The 17,592-nt window shown below is 44.0% G+C and overlaps 1 protein-coding gene across 1 annotated transcript in view; it reads right to left on the bottom strand.

Annotated features, from left to right (window-relative positions):
• Window positions 1-4,918, bottom strand: part of LOC144769399 (protocadherin alpha-C2-like) — a 576,427-nt gene extending 571,509 nt beyond the window's left edge. The window contains exon 1 of the mRNA XM_078653461.1: window positions 2,489-4,918. Within this exon, the coding sequence (XP_078509587.1) occupies window positions 2,489-4,891 (2,403 nt within the window). The 5' untranslated portion in view covers window positions 4,892-4,918. The remainder of the gene's footprint in view (window positions 1-2,488) is intronic.
• Window positions 4,919-17,592: the final 12,674 nt, after the last annotated feature.

The following is a 17,592-nucleotide window of genomic DNA, read 5'->3' as shown; positions in this document are numbered from 1 at the left end:
GATGGAGAGAGAGCCTACTGCCCGCGCTGTTCCCATTATAAGGCGGACATTATCCATATGTTTGCAACATGTGACAAGCTTGCCACCCTGATTAAGGATATAGAGAGGTTTTTAAATGAGACAGTAATGCTGCAGGTAGAGCTGAACGCTCCAGCAATTCTGCTGGGAATAACCAGCCTAACAGAAAGAGAAGGATGTGCGATTTTAATAATAGCAATGGCGGTGTATAGGTTGTGTATTGCATCATCATGGCTGGACCCGCCCCCCTCCCCTCAATTCAGCAATGGGTGGCACGGTTGTTGGCTATATACTTCCGAGAAAAGGCTATCTATAGACGTAACTGAAGCAAGGCAAAAAAGAAGGGCCTGGAAATATGGAAGCCAGTTTCAAACTGGATAGAATAATGTGTACATTCCCTGATACCTGAGATGATACTGGCATTAAGCCCCTTAAATGAAGCAATGTTTAATTTCCCCATGTTCCATTTATTTAGCAGTTAATGAGGATGTGTTTAAGGTAGGAATGGAATGTGAGAACTGACTGCTGCTATATATTAGGCACCTGGCACTTTAATACTATTGCACTTTGCAATAAGTATTTGAGAAGAAATGGTCAAATGTTAATATATATGCTGCTAACCTAAGGATGCCTGTAGCCAAGAGCATTAATATGCTGTTTAATGGATTATAGTATCTGGCACTTTAAACCTGTTAAATTGTTTAATTAATGCAGCATTTTCTGGTATCTGCTCAAAATGACTAAATAGTTAGGGAGGATGTATCTTAACTTATATAGAATTGGGAGGATCGAATGTCTCTATTAGTTAGGCACCTGACACGTTATTACCTTTGTACCTTGCACTGTGAAATAAGCACCTATGGGGATAGGCTCAAATTGTCATTAATTATGCTGCTGTATGTTGAAAGCTTGTAATCAAAATATCAATATGTTGATTAGCGCAAGGTAGCACATGGCACTTTAAACCTGTTAAAAGTTATAATGGAAGATTGTTGGAGTTAATGGACCACTGTGGGGCCAGAATTTGGACCAATGTGGGTTGAGGGGGGAGTAGGTGAGTCTGGGATAAAAATGAGGGTGGGGTGAGAAAAGTCTGTGTTTTTCTATGTCTCACTCAAATAAAAATATATTTAAAAAAAACATGCAACTTGGAAAAAAAAGTTTTGCTAAACTACTGTGAAATTGTAGGTACCATTGCTTTGAAGCATCATTTAGCAAAATGTGTTGATGCATGATAGTATTTCCAACAAATATTAATAATGGTAAATCAGTGTAACCAGTTGCCACAGAATTATAGGAAAAAATGAAAATAAACAAGCATTGGCAAAGCCAAAAGCTAGGACATTGGTTGTCAGCCTTTTGATTACGTCACTGAGTGTCTCATAAAACTTTATTGTTGTGGGAGTTGTGATGCCCTCATTACTATAACAAACATTGGCACAAGCAAAACTACTTTGCGTGCCAATATGGTTCTTGTGAAAGAGCAGAATGCAATCAGTCATAGTGAAGCTAGCCAGTAGATAGAGAGATAGAATGTTAATAAAAACAAAACGCCAAACCTAAAAAGGGGCTTTAATGTTAAAGAAAGTTACAAAGTTGCGCCCATGGTATGTGTTCTTGCAGTAGTAAAGATTTACGGCTTTCATGGATCCACAAGAATGTACAGAAGTAGGTCAAGTAACGGCACCCCTAGTGAATATTTGTGAACTCCATTTTAGCACTTTCAAATAATCAAGTGTAGATTTCCGCATGTGAAAATATGTTGTGCCGTAACAGCTCACTTTCCCACCAACAACTTTTTTCCCTAACCCTGAAAGAAGTTTTACTTCTGTCCTTGTAAGCAGTAAATTTCCAACCTTTACCTACATGGGAAAATATTAGAGACAAGCTGATGAAAACCCATAAAACATGCAAATTAATAGGTGTGCCCATACTCAAAAGGGCATTCCAACTATCGATTACCACAACCTCCAGCCCCAGTATGAAGACCTGTGGGAAGGTGGCAAAATAAGGGAACTGTTAGTATGTAACCCCTACCATGGTATTGATTCTGGCATAATCAGAGGGTCTATTATCAGAGCTCTTATATAATGAAATTGCTGTCATAATTTGTCACCACACTACATGGCACCAAAGGGACAAGTGGATTTTGTTACAGGGCAAGTAATTTTATGAAGCAACCAGTCCCATGGACAAGTAGATATTTTAATAAATTCCACACCAACGATTCATGCCCATGATTCTATTTCCTTGGGTGCCACTTCTATATTTGGCACCTGTTCGAAGGCCAAAAGATCTTCACTTTTGTCCCATGCCACATTGGAGAACTATAAGCATCATAACAGTGAGAACAACATAAGGCAGTATGCATTATTTAATTATGGCCGGTATTATGACCTAATTTTGTGATATTTGCTTTAAACGTTAATGGCTATAAACATAAAAGTTCCATCTAAGTATATTCTCTTACCTCACTGGGTGTGGAGGTATCATTTGCTTCAGTAATGCTGTATCTCTGCATTAGATCGCCAGTCACTCCTCCGTTTATTATAAAATGGGTCCATCCCTGATTAGACAAGTTAGATTTAGGAGTTTCGTGGCCACCTTCCGTTGACCTTGCAGTCAAGTACTGTTGGTTTTGACAATAAGCCCAATTGACTCCTCCGATGGGACAACAGTTTAGTTTCTCTGATCTCTCTCTGTCATTTCGAACTTTGATATAATGCAAAACACTGAAAAGTATAACGCAGAAGATAAATATACTGGCAATAAAGGATATAGAGATAATTAGATAGGAGTTGAGGCTGCCGAGGTCGTTTTCATTCCTGTCTTTAAACTTGTATTCTGATTTTAGTTCAGGGTTATTTTCTAACAGTGACACTGTAAGTGTTGCTGTTGCAGAAAGATGCGGGGTCCCATGATCCTTCACCAGGATGATAACCTCATGTCTTTCCAGGTAACTCTCTCCCAGGGGGTGTTTGAGGCTGACTTCACCTGTGTAGCGACTGACCCTGAAGAGTGTGTCCATTGTGGAATCTTTCAATTCATAGGACAGCCAGGCATTGTGTCCAGAGTCAGCATCAATTGCTCTTATTTTGGCTAAAATGTGACCAGTGTTCGCGGACCGTGGCACCAATACTGTGTCTGCTGATCCAGCACTTCCAGATCCCGTCTGGAAAATGATTGGTGCGTTGTCATTTGCATCTTGAATGAATACAGTTACATTGGCGATACAACTCATGGAAGGAGACCCATAATCCTTTGCTTCAACCCAGAACTGCACTACCTGGAACTTCTCATAATCAAAAGGCTGCAGAGCATTAATGACCCCAGTCTCTGGGTGAACTGAGAAGAGACTGAGAATAGACACAGCGTCCGCACTGTTTTCTAACAAGGAATATTTAACACGGGCATTGTCACCTACATCCGGGTCTAGAGCTGAGACCTGGAGAATTTGTGACCCGGGCACATTATTTTCTGGAATACTAGTCACATAAGACGACTCTGAGAAGGCGGGAGGGTTGTCATTCACATCGGATACAGTAACCACAATGGTTTTCACAATAGAGAGAGGGGGTGAACCCCCGTCTGTGGCAAAGACCGTGACGTTGTACTCAGAAGCTGCCTCTCGGTCCAGAGGGCCCTTCACTGCCAGTGAGTAGAAGTTCTGGTATTTGGATTCTATCAGGAACGGGAGATGTTTGGGGACCTGGCAGCTAATTTGCCCATTCACTCCAGAATCCTTATCCGTCACAGCTAACAGGGCAATGACCAGCCCAGGCTGGGCGTCCTCCTTTACTGGGCTAGAAAATGAATTAACTTCTACTTGCGGGGCGTTATCATTGACATCAACAACTTCTACTAATACCTTGCAGTGAGCGGTCACGGACACTACCCCATTGTCAAGCGCTTGCACATTGATCTCATGCAAATGTGATTCTTCGTAATCAAGTGGTCCCTGAGTTCGTATTTCACCAGTCTCTGCATTAATGGTAAATAGTTGATTTATGTTAGCAGTGACATGACTGCTGAAAGAGTACATTATTTCTCCATTAGCCCCTTCGTCCAGATCGGTGGCATTTACTCTTATTAGCAGGGTGCCCACTGCTGTATTCTCCGGCACCTTTACCGTGTACACGGTTTTATCAAAAACAGGAGGATTGTCATTCACATCCTGAACATTAATGATAATTTGTGACGTACCAGACCTCTTCGGGTTCCCCCCGTCCACGGCTGTAATGGTCACGTGATGCTCAGCCCGCTGCTCTCTGTCCAGAGCTTTCTTTAAAACCAGCTCCACAGACTTACCCACGCACTCACTCTTTTCTGTCTCTAGAGCGAAAAAATCATTCTTGCTCAGATGATACGTGCAAAGAGCGTTTGTCCCGACATCCGGGTCAAAGGCTCCCTGCAACGGAAAATGAAATCCAGGGGGCGTTGACTCAGCCACAGTAAACCGGCTTTCACTCGCCGGGAACACGGGCGCGTTGTCATTAATGTCCACAATCTCCACCTCCAGGCGGTGGAATTCCAGTGGATTGTCCATCACCGCCTCCAGGTTCATCACACAGGCGGCGGCGCTGCCGCACAGGGCTTCCCGGTCCAGTATTTCTTTGGTCAGTAAAGCCCCGCTCTTCATACTTACCGTGAAGTACTGCCCCTTGGTTTTGTAAGTCAGACGGAATTTCCGCCCGTACAGATCCCTCGGGTCCACGCCCAGGTCCCGCGCCACATTCCCCACCTCGGTGCCGGCTTCAGACTCCTCCAGCACCGAGTAGCGGATCGGCCCCTCAGCCCGTCCCCCGCAGCACAGGAGCGAGACCGTGAAGACGGGAATCCAGGGGAGAATCCAGGGTCTGCCGGCAAAACCCATCCCACGGAGCGGGAGATCTGGTCACCGTCTTCTCTTCTGAAGAAAGATGAAATTAGCGACTGCAGAATCACAGACGTCCTCTCCCCATACATGTTCCAACCATGTGACAGTGAGCTCGATTAAATTAAATACATCGATCCACTGACAACGAACGGCAGTCAGTAGTGACATCTAGTGTCATTAGTGTAAATTGCATGAATTTTTTCAGACTTTTTACCCTACTTGAATAGTTTATTTAAATGTGCTCAGTAATTTTCCATCACGCATGAGTGTAAGGTCTCGTGTTATGAATGGCGGGCCCACTAAAGGTCGCAGTCCTTTGCATTATTTAATCAATCAAATTCCGTTGTCTATACGACGCTGGCTTTATTATATTTCCTTCACTGCGATTCAAAAGGAGCCCCTCCTGTTAGGTTTGAAGGAAGCGGAGGATAATAGAAATGCGAGTCTTCCCTTCACGGTCACTCTCTTGCGAGTCCATATGATTAGTTATTTCGAGAGAGAGTGAATGATTTCGTCACAAGTGAAAAGGGACTCCCTCGAAGGCTGGCAAGTTGCTGTATATGGACATATCATTAAGTACTTCTTGACGGTAGCAGAAGAGCTCACTAATATCACAGCTTCATTCAGTTTGTTATAATACAAAACGCAGAAAATGCACATAGTGCAAAATGTCAAAGCACCCCAAATACATCATTTTATTTTCCAAATGTGAAGCTAATGGAAAAGGACGTAGTGGATGAACAATAGTTGTACAAGCTCAATTTACTAATTGACATGGGAGTAGGAGACACTACATTTCTGCTGTGGTCAAGGGACAGGTCATGGACATTCTTGGGGACAGCTGGAGCACGGGTGTGGCTTGGCTTTAAGACACAAAGAACGAACTGAGCCCTCAAAAGATGTAAAGCAGGAACCACGTGTGACGAAAAAATTTGATAAGGACTTTGTAAAGAAAAAATATATATTTATCAACATTTCTCGTTGTCTCCCATAGATGCGATTCTTTGACTGAATCGAGTAGCATTTTTTTAGAAGTATTTTTTTATTAAACGTCAAAGATTCAGGAATACCCCCATCCTTGCCTGTGAACGTTACTGTGAGCTACCCACATGTGTCTGTCATATTCTCTATCTCGCCTATATTGCTATTAAATATGGATAAAAAGAATACTTCATATTAACCATATATACCAGAAGCTTTTGTAGAGCACAGATGCAGTACTGATTGCTTAATTCATATTAAATATAGTGCAGTAAAGCGATAAGGCGTGCATCACTCAATTTGATCAAATGGATAAGCCAAGATTAGAGTCCAGGCCTGCATACTGTGCAGCTCTGGGATTATAGGGTTACATATTTTTCTCTTCAATTAAATACCAAAGGCCAGTGCTTTGTGTACAGGTATTCAATTATTGTTATTCAATTAGTTTTAATATACAGAGTTACAAAACAAATGCACTTATAACAACTTAAATCAAACTGACACTACACACACACATATGTATGTCGGTGTAGGTATTTGATTTAAAGGTGTAATTTTGTGTTTGGAATTCTCCTACAGACACTGATGATCTAACTCGGTCACAGAACATGTCTGTCTGAAATGAGCCTGAGCTTTGCAAGAGTCTCCTAGCTACAACCTCAAGCTCTGTTGGTGCTCTGAGACATCTTTCTTTTTGCTATTTAACTGTTGCCATTGAGCTGTTTATCCTCTCCGAAAATCAGGTTTTCTCAAGTAAGCCAAGCATGCAGTAACATTGACATGAAACAGCATTTCCTGCCTCCCCTTAGTCTACAGGCAAGTCTCGCTTTATACATAGAATGATATTAGGAAAGGCTTAACATCTTATTGACGGCAAATAAATAATTAACTTAACAAAGAGGTCATGAGAGCCACTCCATCCCCCCCCCCCCTCCGAGTTTGCTACTCAAGTTACAATGCTTCAAGGAGACTTGGGTGAAGTGCAGCATGGCTTCCGCGAGACATGCTCTGTCTTCCACTGTTTATTCATCAGCTTATATCTCAAAATGTAGGGGGCATTGTCCAATGAGTCCACACACTCCAACCTCTGGAGTGGGTAAGGGGGAAGCTTATAATTTAACTACTTTCTCTTTCCTTTGCAAAGAATTCCACCTGTCATGTGAAAGCTTGACCCATCCACAAACCCCCATACCCCAACAATGACTGTGCTGTGACCGACACCTTAAGCTGTGTCATGCAGCATTATTATGAATAATAATTTTATTTCTAAAGTGCACAATTGCCTAAAAGGTGTCACGGCACTAAACAGACTATTATGGTCAATCACATTATCACCCACCATTACCAAGTAAACAGCCCATGTTTTAAGAGATTTCCCAAACTGGCCAAGATCCAGCCACTTTCGCAAAGAAATTGGTATTTTGTTCCCCACGCGGACAGCTCTACCTCCACCCCTAGAGAGTCTGTATTTACTATATATCAGAAAGCCAGCTTCTGTGGATCTCAGCTGGTGTCCAGAGCAGTGGCTCCTACACCTGCTCCATAAATAAGCAGGGCCCATCATATGGACAGCCCTGTAGACAATGCAGAGATTTAAAAATAATCATCTTCCCTACTGGTAAACAATGCAGCTTTTTTAGTGGTAGAGAGGCTGATGACATTCTTGGAATAGACAAGGCCATATGCACCACCACATTTTGTATACAAGACAACCATTTGATCAGCATGACGTATGGAAGTCTGGACTCTCTATGTCATGTGATGTGGAAGCCATGTCACTTTTAATAAAACAAAAACCGCATTCACGAGTCACTAAATGGAAACATCTAGTGTCCTGGCTCCATCTCAGTCTGTGTTACGTGGCATGGAAGCCACCTAATTTTCAAGTGATGAATACAATGAATTAGCAAAAAATGACTGTCTCTGCATGCAAAGTTTGATGATTAGCACCTCTAAGGTCACGTAAGCCTCCAGAGGCCTAAAAAGGGTTGTGGGATAGTTGGACCATGATTGGTTGAGGCTAGCCTGGAAGACAGAGCTGCAGTATGTTCCTGGGTGAATTGGTATCTCACACTATGTAATATGTATGAAGGGTGTGGATACTAAACATCAAAGTCAGGTTATACAGGGTACAAAAGGTTCGGAAAAAATCAACAGTTAGGAAGACTAGATTTCTTTTACACCTAACGCCCCAATATTTACCTAAATGGAACATATATCTTTAAGACAATATCAGAACAAGCATTTACAATGCAATGGTCTCGGCATTATTAAAGGTAGAGCTATTGGCATTGCTCATGACTTTTTTTTTATCATAAATAAATTGCATTGTCATTTACATTGCCAATAGCTTAATCGTTAAAAAAAATGGCAGTCATTTACAATGCCAATAGCTTAATTGCTCGCAAATGCATGACCTATTGCATTTACACCCACACAGAGCCACCCACACAAAGCCACCCACACACACATAGAGAGCCACCCACACAGAGCCACAGACACACACACACACACACACACACACACCCACACACAGCCCCACACACACAGAGCCCCTCCCACACACACAGATCCCCCCACACACACAGAGCCCCCCCACACACAGAGCCCCCCCACACACAGAGCCCCCCCCACACACACAGAGCCCCCCCACACACACACAGAGCCCCCCCACACACACAGAGCCCCACACACACAGAGCCCCCCCCACACACACACAGAGCCCCCCCACACACACAGAGCCCCCCCCACACACACACAGAGCCCCACACACACAGAGCCCCCCCCCACACACACAGAGCCCCCCCACACACACAGAGCCCCCCCACACACACAGAGACCCACACACACACACACACACACAGCCCCCCACACACACACACAGAGCCCCACACACACACACACAGAGCCCCCCACACACACACACACACAGCCCCCCCCACACACACACAGCCAGGAGGCAGGGAAGCAAGCACAGCAAGGGGGCAGGGAAGCAAGCACAGTGAGGGGGCAGGGAAGCAAGCACAGCGAGGGGACAGGGAAGCAAGCACAGCCAGGGGGCAGGGGAGCAAGCACAGCCAGGGGGCAGGGGAGCAAGCACAGCCAGGGGGCAGGGGAGCAAGCACAGCCAGGGGGCAGGGGAGCAAGCACAGCCAGGGGGCAGGAGAGCAAGCACAGCCAGGGGGCAGGAGAGCAAGCACAGCCAGGGGTCAGGAGAGCAAGCACAGCCAGGGTGCAGGAGATCAAGCACATTGCGGTGATGATTCTAGATATAGCAAAGTCTAAACTGATGGTTATCACCTACTTTGAAGCGTGAACCGAGTAAATATCTATGTTCTATTTTACATGTTTCTTTTGTTGACCTCACAAATATTTTGCTATGAACCAATTCAATCTGAGCTAAATCAAAATTGGGCTGATCACATGAACACACTCACATTACAACTACAATTACGCTCCTGCAATCTGGTTCGGTCTCACAACAGTCAATGCATTTCCCTTATAATTAGGGCATGATTAAACCTTGAGGCTCTGTATTAGTTCCGTCCATAGTTGCAACCACACCTAAAACATGATTCATTCACAACACTCCCTCTATACATCTCTCTAAGATCCATATAATTCCAGCTGTTTCATTTAATATTGTCTGGGTGAGCAATACAGATACTTAATATGCAATAATAGATTAAGTGAATCCATGGGAACAATAATTCTCAGAGACCATTCTATATCACACTTGTCATTTTGTAGTAAGTGTTGTTCCCTTACAGATGGAACTGGGTTGTTGAAACCAAAGTAGCTCTCAGCCCTCAATTTCAACGTCTAACGCTGAAAAGGAACAACTGCCCCATCCGTTGTACAATACTTTGTATTTATCATCAATTTAACGCAAACTAATCTCAGACTGAAATAAACAAGTGGCAATGCTAGTCTTAGTTGACTGCCAGAGCAATCTCGTACACATCGGCAGACCCAGAAACTCTAAAAAACATTTTGAAGCTCATAACTGGATCAGAGAAAGGAATTCCTCTTAAAAACTTGACTAATGCAGAAAAACCGGTAAATTTTTGTAGAATGTAAAGTGGGTATATCACGCCAATTGACGGCAACTGTGCTGTAGCACCAATCATTACATCAAATTTATTTCCTAAGCATCAACCTGACAAAATGTTTATTCGCACTGCTCCCGCAGGAGAGTCCATTATTAAACCCAAAACATTATCACCTGCAGGTATTTTTTGCATCCAACAAAGCACAAATATGACCTATAATAATCTATAAAGGGTCTTTCAACAACACTTACAAGCGAAGAGAGTATATTACCCATCGCATTCGGTCTACTTCTAAACATCCCTAAACCCCCATCAGCACAGCAGAAATATCTCTCATAACTCACATGCACAAAACACTGTACCAAAGCTACATGCTAAGCATTGAGTAGCCAAACCCCCACACACCAAACCCCTCTTCTCAGGCAACCATCCCTCAATCAGTTAAGGACTTAGGCCCCATCACAACCTGAGGCAGACATCAGCGCAGCAAAGCATTACTGCGGCTATTTATTTCCTTCTAGAGGGCGCTGACCACTTCACACACAACCTTACAGAATATGCCACTCACAGCACACAAGAGAATGCCAGTGCTATTGGCAAATGATGCCTCAGCAGCATAGACACTACAGCCCGAATAATGATCAAACGCTCCCCTTCATGGAATGAAATAAACATCAGTCAGATGGCACAGGCATCCATACACAAAGTACATGACACGGAACTCTGGTAGGCTCCAACATATCATGCATGGATGCGTAATGGGTGGCGGAGGCGATGACGGTGGTTCTCAGTGCAAAGGGGGTCCTCATACCTAGGGCAAGTTTGGAAGAGAGAAGAGGGTAAAAGAGTAAAAGGAAGAGGTGAGGAGAGTCAACGTTATTGGAGGAGGGTGGAGAGGAACAGAAGGGGCATGAGCGGAGGCGGGGAGGGTGTGGGAGAGGGAAGATAGAGGAGCACACCTCCTACCCCGACATTGGGCAACAGCACGCACCGACCTGGTGGCACGGAGCCCCGCCACACCCTTTTAGGTGTATGAGTGGTGAGCCTGATGCTGGCCCGGGCCTTGGGGGGCTGTGACCGTGGAGGGGCCCCCAGAGGGCAGGGGGGCACAGACTCACCTTATCTGTTGGCCGTTGATTTCACTGTGGGTAGTCTTCTGTGATGACCGCTGGGTGGCCGCTATCCCTGCGCTCTGTCGTTGGTTGCACTTGGGTGCGGTGACAGGCTGGACTTTGCGCAGTGTTGGACACAGCTGCTCTTTAAGGCGAACAGCCGGTCCGTTTTTCTCTTGGAGGGGCTCGTCTGTTGTTTTTCTGGGGGGCCTGCGATGGGCACGGGTGCAGCTCTGTTGCCCAGGGTCTTGTTGCTGATGTTGCCTTGGCGGTGGTCACCCTTTGTGTGCAGGTGAATGGAGGTGCAAGGAGAAACTTGAAAAAACCGGTGGAGAGGGTCTAGGCACTAAAATACATGCCTTTCATAATTCCTTTTTAAAATGAAACGATGCCCGTATTTCATGGATTAAAGGCACATATCACTTACAATCAGCCTATGTATTACATTGTATGTTTATGCAACTGTGTATTCAAACATATATACATTTTGTCGGTTTCGGAGATATGCCTGACCTCTACGTCATCACCCCCTCAGACTGTGGTCCCCAAAACCTGGTGATGGAGATGGCGAGGGGCTTCATAGGTGGCAAAACTGAGGGGTCCCGAGCCACAAATGGGGAGTCAGTGGGTCCCCACTTCTCACAGCCGCGACAGTACCCGAAGGAGTGATGCGTGACGCTTTTAACACATTCCAGGCAGCGGGGCACGTACCAATAGTGCAGCATGTTCAGTGGCACCGGGGCCCAGTGACTGAGAGCGGAGAGCACTGAACCCTCATTATCAGTTAACTTAACGCTGAGGTTTGGGATGAGGAGAAATTGCCCCGGGCTCAGAGCACCCTTGCAGCACCGCTGCTTCTTGGCCGTGTAACCATCCTCATGACCTCTGGTTCCCTTATGCCTTATCTCATTCTGTGCTAGAGAGAGTTTCCACTAAACCACAGCCGCCCCCTGCTGCTTCTCTCTCATAAGAACCTAGGACCCTCGGTGTCGGGTGAGAGGGTAGGTGATTAGGGTTTCTTTCTCCGGTGCGCGGCTCCGATTTTGGCGGGAAGCCGGGACACTTGCCAGGCGGGGGGTCAGCCGTTTGGCGAGTCCCACTGTGTGAGGCATCTCGCTGCAGCTTTCACTCGCCAGGCGGAGGGGGTCAGCCGGTCGGCGGGTCTCGCTGCAGCTTAAGGGGTGCCCTCTGGTCCCGATCTAGTGGCGATGCCTGCTTTTGAAGTGGGGGCGATGGTGCTGGCAGCCAGCCGCGGGGAGGGGGGGCTTCTCCGGAAAGGGGGTCCGCCGGCGGGCGAGCTCTGGTGTGAGGAACCTTCTCCTCTTCTACATGCGGGTCTGGAGGTGACGTCTTGTGATGGTGTCAGTGCGGACCTCCGGGATCTCGATTGCAGCCTGGGGGCAGAGCTCTGAAGATGTGGTGCATCCTTCTTCTGCTCACCTGTCTGGACTCTTCTGCGTTGTGTAGGGAACTCAGGACTGACACGCAATCACTCAGTCAATTTTGAACTGCATTGATTTTCTAGATAGTGCGAGTGTTATTGTCAGGTGAGTTCAGAAATGATCCCGCTGTTGCTGTCAAGATTCAAGCAGGGCCGAGTCAGCAGCCCATCCTACAAGCAGCTTAATATTCACACTTCACATCATCCACCGAGAAAAGCTGCGACACACCTGATCCTCGTTAACTGACATAGTATTTATTTTGCACAGGGGCGGGCAGGCAGGCTCCGGGATGATGTTTTCATGTCTGCTCCTAGCTGCCTGCTGCCTGTGTGCATCCATCCGACACACCGCGTGAATAACCAGGGCGGGGGCCTTGCTCCAGGCAAAGGAGGACACAGCTAGAGAGTTATAGGGATTTGTTGGGAGAGCCGTACAGATGGATATAAAGAAAGCAGAACCATACAGATACAAGAAAACGGCACAAAAAAAAAATGGCGGCCGCAAGCTTCCGAAATTTTGGATTCGGGGGCGTGTTTTGGCGTTCTGAGTGACGGGTGACGTCACAGGGCGAAAGAACGCCAAAAACACGCCCCCAAATCCGAAAGAGACAGGGCTTCATTGGAGTGACTCCCTTCTCCTCCAATGACTGGCCTCCGTTTAGGAAGCTAGCCAATGGAGGAGAGATGGATGAGAGAGGCGGGTTCAAGCCCCGTACTCAAAGATATTAAATCTCCGACCGGAGACTGCGCAAGCGCAGCCTTTAGGTCCTCGACCTAAACACGGTTTCCTTTGCACTACACTCTAAGAATGCCCACACCAACTGGTAATAGTAATAAACACACAATCTCTAAACCACTTCACATACACCATAGGCACAAGGGAAGTAGAATAGTAAGCCCAAGGTCACAATACAAAATTGTCAAAATAGATCTATTTATTGATAATTATATCAAAAAGATATACAAAAGAAGATACAAATTACTTCTGAAGTTAAAAACTATTATACACTCCATGACACAATCTGTTATAAGGCCGGAACCACAGATCACTAATCAATTATGTAGTATCGGGTTCTAGTGCTTTCTATTGTCCTACTACGGATGTGTGCTTTGATTATGACAAAGTGTATTGTCTTTTTTGCGTACTCTCTCTGTTAGATTGTAATGTTTGGTCATTTTATTGTGTCTTAGCTTTATGAATTGATTATAGTCTTTAGGTTAGTCAGACTACATATGAACACTACCAACAACTTGTGAATTTATTTTTTTTCTACACTATGTGTTATGACAAAAGAAGTTTCTGAAATAATAATTTTTAGGTTGTTTTTAACTTAAGAAGTAATTTGTATCTTCTTTTGTATATATTTTTGATATAATTATCAATCAATAGATCTATTGTTACAATTTTGTATTGTCTCCTTGGGCTTACTATTATACCTCCCTTGTGCGAATGGTGTATGTGAAGTGGTTTAGAGATTGTGTGGTTATGACTAATACCAGTTGATGTGGTCAGAAGTATTAGTTATTCTTAGAGTGTAGCCCAAAGGGAACCGCTTTTCAAATATTGTCTTATTGCACCCTATTCCTTTGGTTTTCAGAAGCCCCTCTCATATTCTTTACATATATCTTTAAGACATGCAGTTGTGCAATTAGGAGTAGTAAATCTATACTTCACTATATGCACTTACTTTTCAATACCATGTCCCTCAATAATCAATAGTCTGGCCTTGATATTCTTATATGTTGATATTCTTCATGTCAATATTCAGTAGCACAATTGTATGGAGGGCATATTTCACTGGATCATGAGGTGTGTAAGGCGTATTCCTCTAGTTCACTGATGAGGAAGCCAATCCCTGCGATGACTATAGCCAACAACAAAATGATGGCTGCTTCTCTACATTATGCATGGAATTTGATACACTATTTGTTATGATACATTATATTAAGTGTGTTTGCAGTGTCATCTCAACTTAGAAATTTTACATTTCCTAGGATGTGAGCTCTAACTCAGAGGTAAACAATAATGCCTTAATTTCCTCTTCGGTCCATCACACAATAGTTAATTACATTTGTTTTATTAAACTGAACACATCATCATAAAAAACGAACATTTCGCAGTGAGGATAATGTATTGGTACTGTTTTGCATTCAGATAGCCCTAGCTATCAATCTGCAGTCAATTTGAAATTAGATGCCTTAACCAGTCGGTTTACATCCCATGGCAACGAATATTCAAGGTCCAGAGGGACATTGTTTTAAGACTAACCCTTTCCCACCACAGGCATCTGAGCAGACTCGCAAAAACACATGCACACTGCATGCACAGATACACACACTATGTGCACGCAGACACATACATGCACACTTGCACGCACACACACACACATAGTTTTACACGTGCATACAGACACAGGTCTTTAAAATATAATGATTTCAGCACCATTGAAGCTTTTCATAGAGAGATGGACCATATATACATACTAGAATGTATACTGCACATGTCAGTCCAATATACACATTATCAACTCCAAACAACTTTTATTGAGTAAGCTGCAGGATTCCAACATGCTTTCACACCTCAGGTTTACCATCCTTTCTTGGTTATCTGATTTAAGCAATATAAAAACCACAAGAATAGTGATTAATTATTACATATGTTGCAAGTGGCAGTTCTACGCATCAAATTAATATAACACACGTACTCTCAAAGAGCATGGCAGTAACATGGCATCTCCAAAATGGCAATATTTTCCAGCTTTTATAAAGCATGAATCTTTGGTTTAATTATTTTATTTGCCATTGTATCTATATGATCTTGGCAATGTATATGAGAAAGGTTTCATTATGATTTGGCTTTGAGTCCTTTAATCTGCTATAGTTCGATTTATACGTATTGTCAGAAATGTTATATTGAACGATTCTTTTAAAGACTTTGTGTGAACACCCTATCCAGGGTATCATTTCCTGTGACCTCACTTCCCATCAAATCACTTCCTTTGACAGCAGTTCCCATGATGCCACTTGTGAAAGCCGTGTTACGTTATTTCCGGCCACTGTAAGTATGAATTAGTGAATAAATGCCTGAGAAGATTCAATTTCAGAACAGTTGTACGAAAATAACTAAATGCACTTTCAAGTAAGAATTATACGTTCAGCAAGAGCCTCTAAAGTGGATGAACTACACTGCAATTCAGCAGACTGAAGATGTAAGCAAATAGTTGAAAACATAATTGGCAATAAACTGAGTTATGGGTTTCACTTTGGCATTGAATTAAAAATGCAAAGTGCATTGAAGAAACACACCAACAAACATTTATAAAACTAACTTACGAGATTCCATATTGATAGTTCATAATAGTGAATGTGTAGTGTAAATATAGATTTAAGCTTACACATTGCATATTTTTAAGTTGAGCCTTTAACATTAAATGAACACAAACTTTACATCTGTGTACATTCTCTTACCTCAGTGGATGCATGAATAACGTTTCCTTCAACAATGCTGTACCTCTCAATCCGATCTCCTGGTATTCCTCCATTGACTATAAAATGTGTCCATCCTTGATTAGACAAGTTAGATTTCAGGGTTTCCTGCACACATTCCGTGGACTGTGCATTCAAGTACAAATTGTACTGCTGCCTTTGGGAATATGAAACTTCACCTCCTCCATTTGAGCAACAGTTTGGTTTCTCTGCTTTTCCTTTGTCATTTCGAACTTGTATGCAATGTAACACGCTGAAAAGTATAATGCAGATGATAAATATACTTGAAATGAAAGCTATGGAGATAATTAAATAGGAATCCAGGTTGGTGTGTAAGTTTTCATCCATATTTGCATCCCTGTAGCCCAATTTCACTTCTGGGTGATTCTCCATAAGTGAAACTGTAAGAGTTGCAGTTGCTGAAAGGGGCGGAGTACCATGATCCCTCACCAGGACGATAAGCTTGTGTATTTCTGGGTAACCCTCTCCTAAAGGGTGTCTGAGACTGATTTCCCCCGTGTAGTGACCAACCCTGAAAGGAATCCCCATTGCTGATTCCTTAAATTCATAGGATAGCCAGGCATTGTGTCCAGAGTCTGCATCGATTGATCTTATTTTGGTCAACACATAACCAGCGTTCGCGGACCGTGGAACTAGGACCGTCTCTGCAGAGTTAACAGCACTGGATACTGTATAAAATATGTTTGGTGGATTGTCATTTGCATCTTGGATAAATACGGTCAAGTTGGTCAAAGCACTAAGGGAAGGAGATCCAGAATCCTTTGCTACAACCTGGAACCGCAAGACCTGCACCTTCTCATAATCAAAAACCTGCAGAGCATTAATGACCCCAGTATCAGCATGAACCGAGAAGAGACTGAGAATAGATATAGCGTTCACACTGTTTTCTAACAAGGAATAACTTACGTGGGCATTGTCACCTGTATCCGGGTCTAGAGCCGAGACCTGGAGAACATGAGATCCGGGCACATTATTTTCTGGAACACTGATCACATAAGACGACTCTGAGAAGGCGGGCGGGTTGTCATTCACATCAGACACAGAAACCACAATGGTCTTCATAGCAGACAGTGAGGGAGATCCCCCGTCTGTGGCAATGACTGTGACATGGTACTCAGAAGCCACCTCGCGGTCTAGAGGTTCCTTCACCGACAGGGAGTAGTAATTCTGGTATTTAGACTCTAATTGAAAAGGAAGATTATTGGGTACCTGGCAGTGGACCTGTCCATTCACCCCAGAATCCTTATCGGTCACTGTGAAAAGGGCAATGACCAGCCCAGGCTGGGCGTCCTCTTTCACTGGGCTGGAAAAAGAAGTAACTTCTACTTCCGGGGCGTTGTCATTGACATCAACAAGTTCCACCACTACTTTGCAGTGAGCGGTCACAGACAATGGACCCTTGTCTTGTGCTTGCACATTAATCTCATGCACATGAGACTCTTCGTAATCGAGGGGTCCCTCAACTCGTATTTCGCCAGTCTCTGCATTAATGGTAAACAGGTGTTTAATGCTAGACATACCATGACTGCTGAAAGAGTATATTATTTCTCCATTAGCCCCTTCGTCTAAATCGGTAGCATTTACTCTTAATAACAGGGTGCCCAC

Source organism: Lissotriton helveticus, chromosome 7 (assembly GCF_964261635.1).
Source record: "Lissotriton helveticus chromosome 7, aLisHel1.1, whole genome shotgun sequence".
Classification (NCBI taxonomy): domain Eukaryota; kingdom Metazoa; phylum Chordata; class Amphibia; order Caudata; family Salamandridae; genus Lissotriton; species Lissotriton helveticus.
This window is presented reverse-complemented; position numbering and strand designations above follow the sequence as displayed.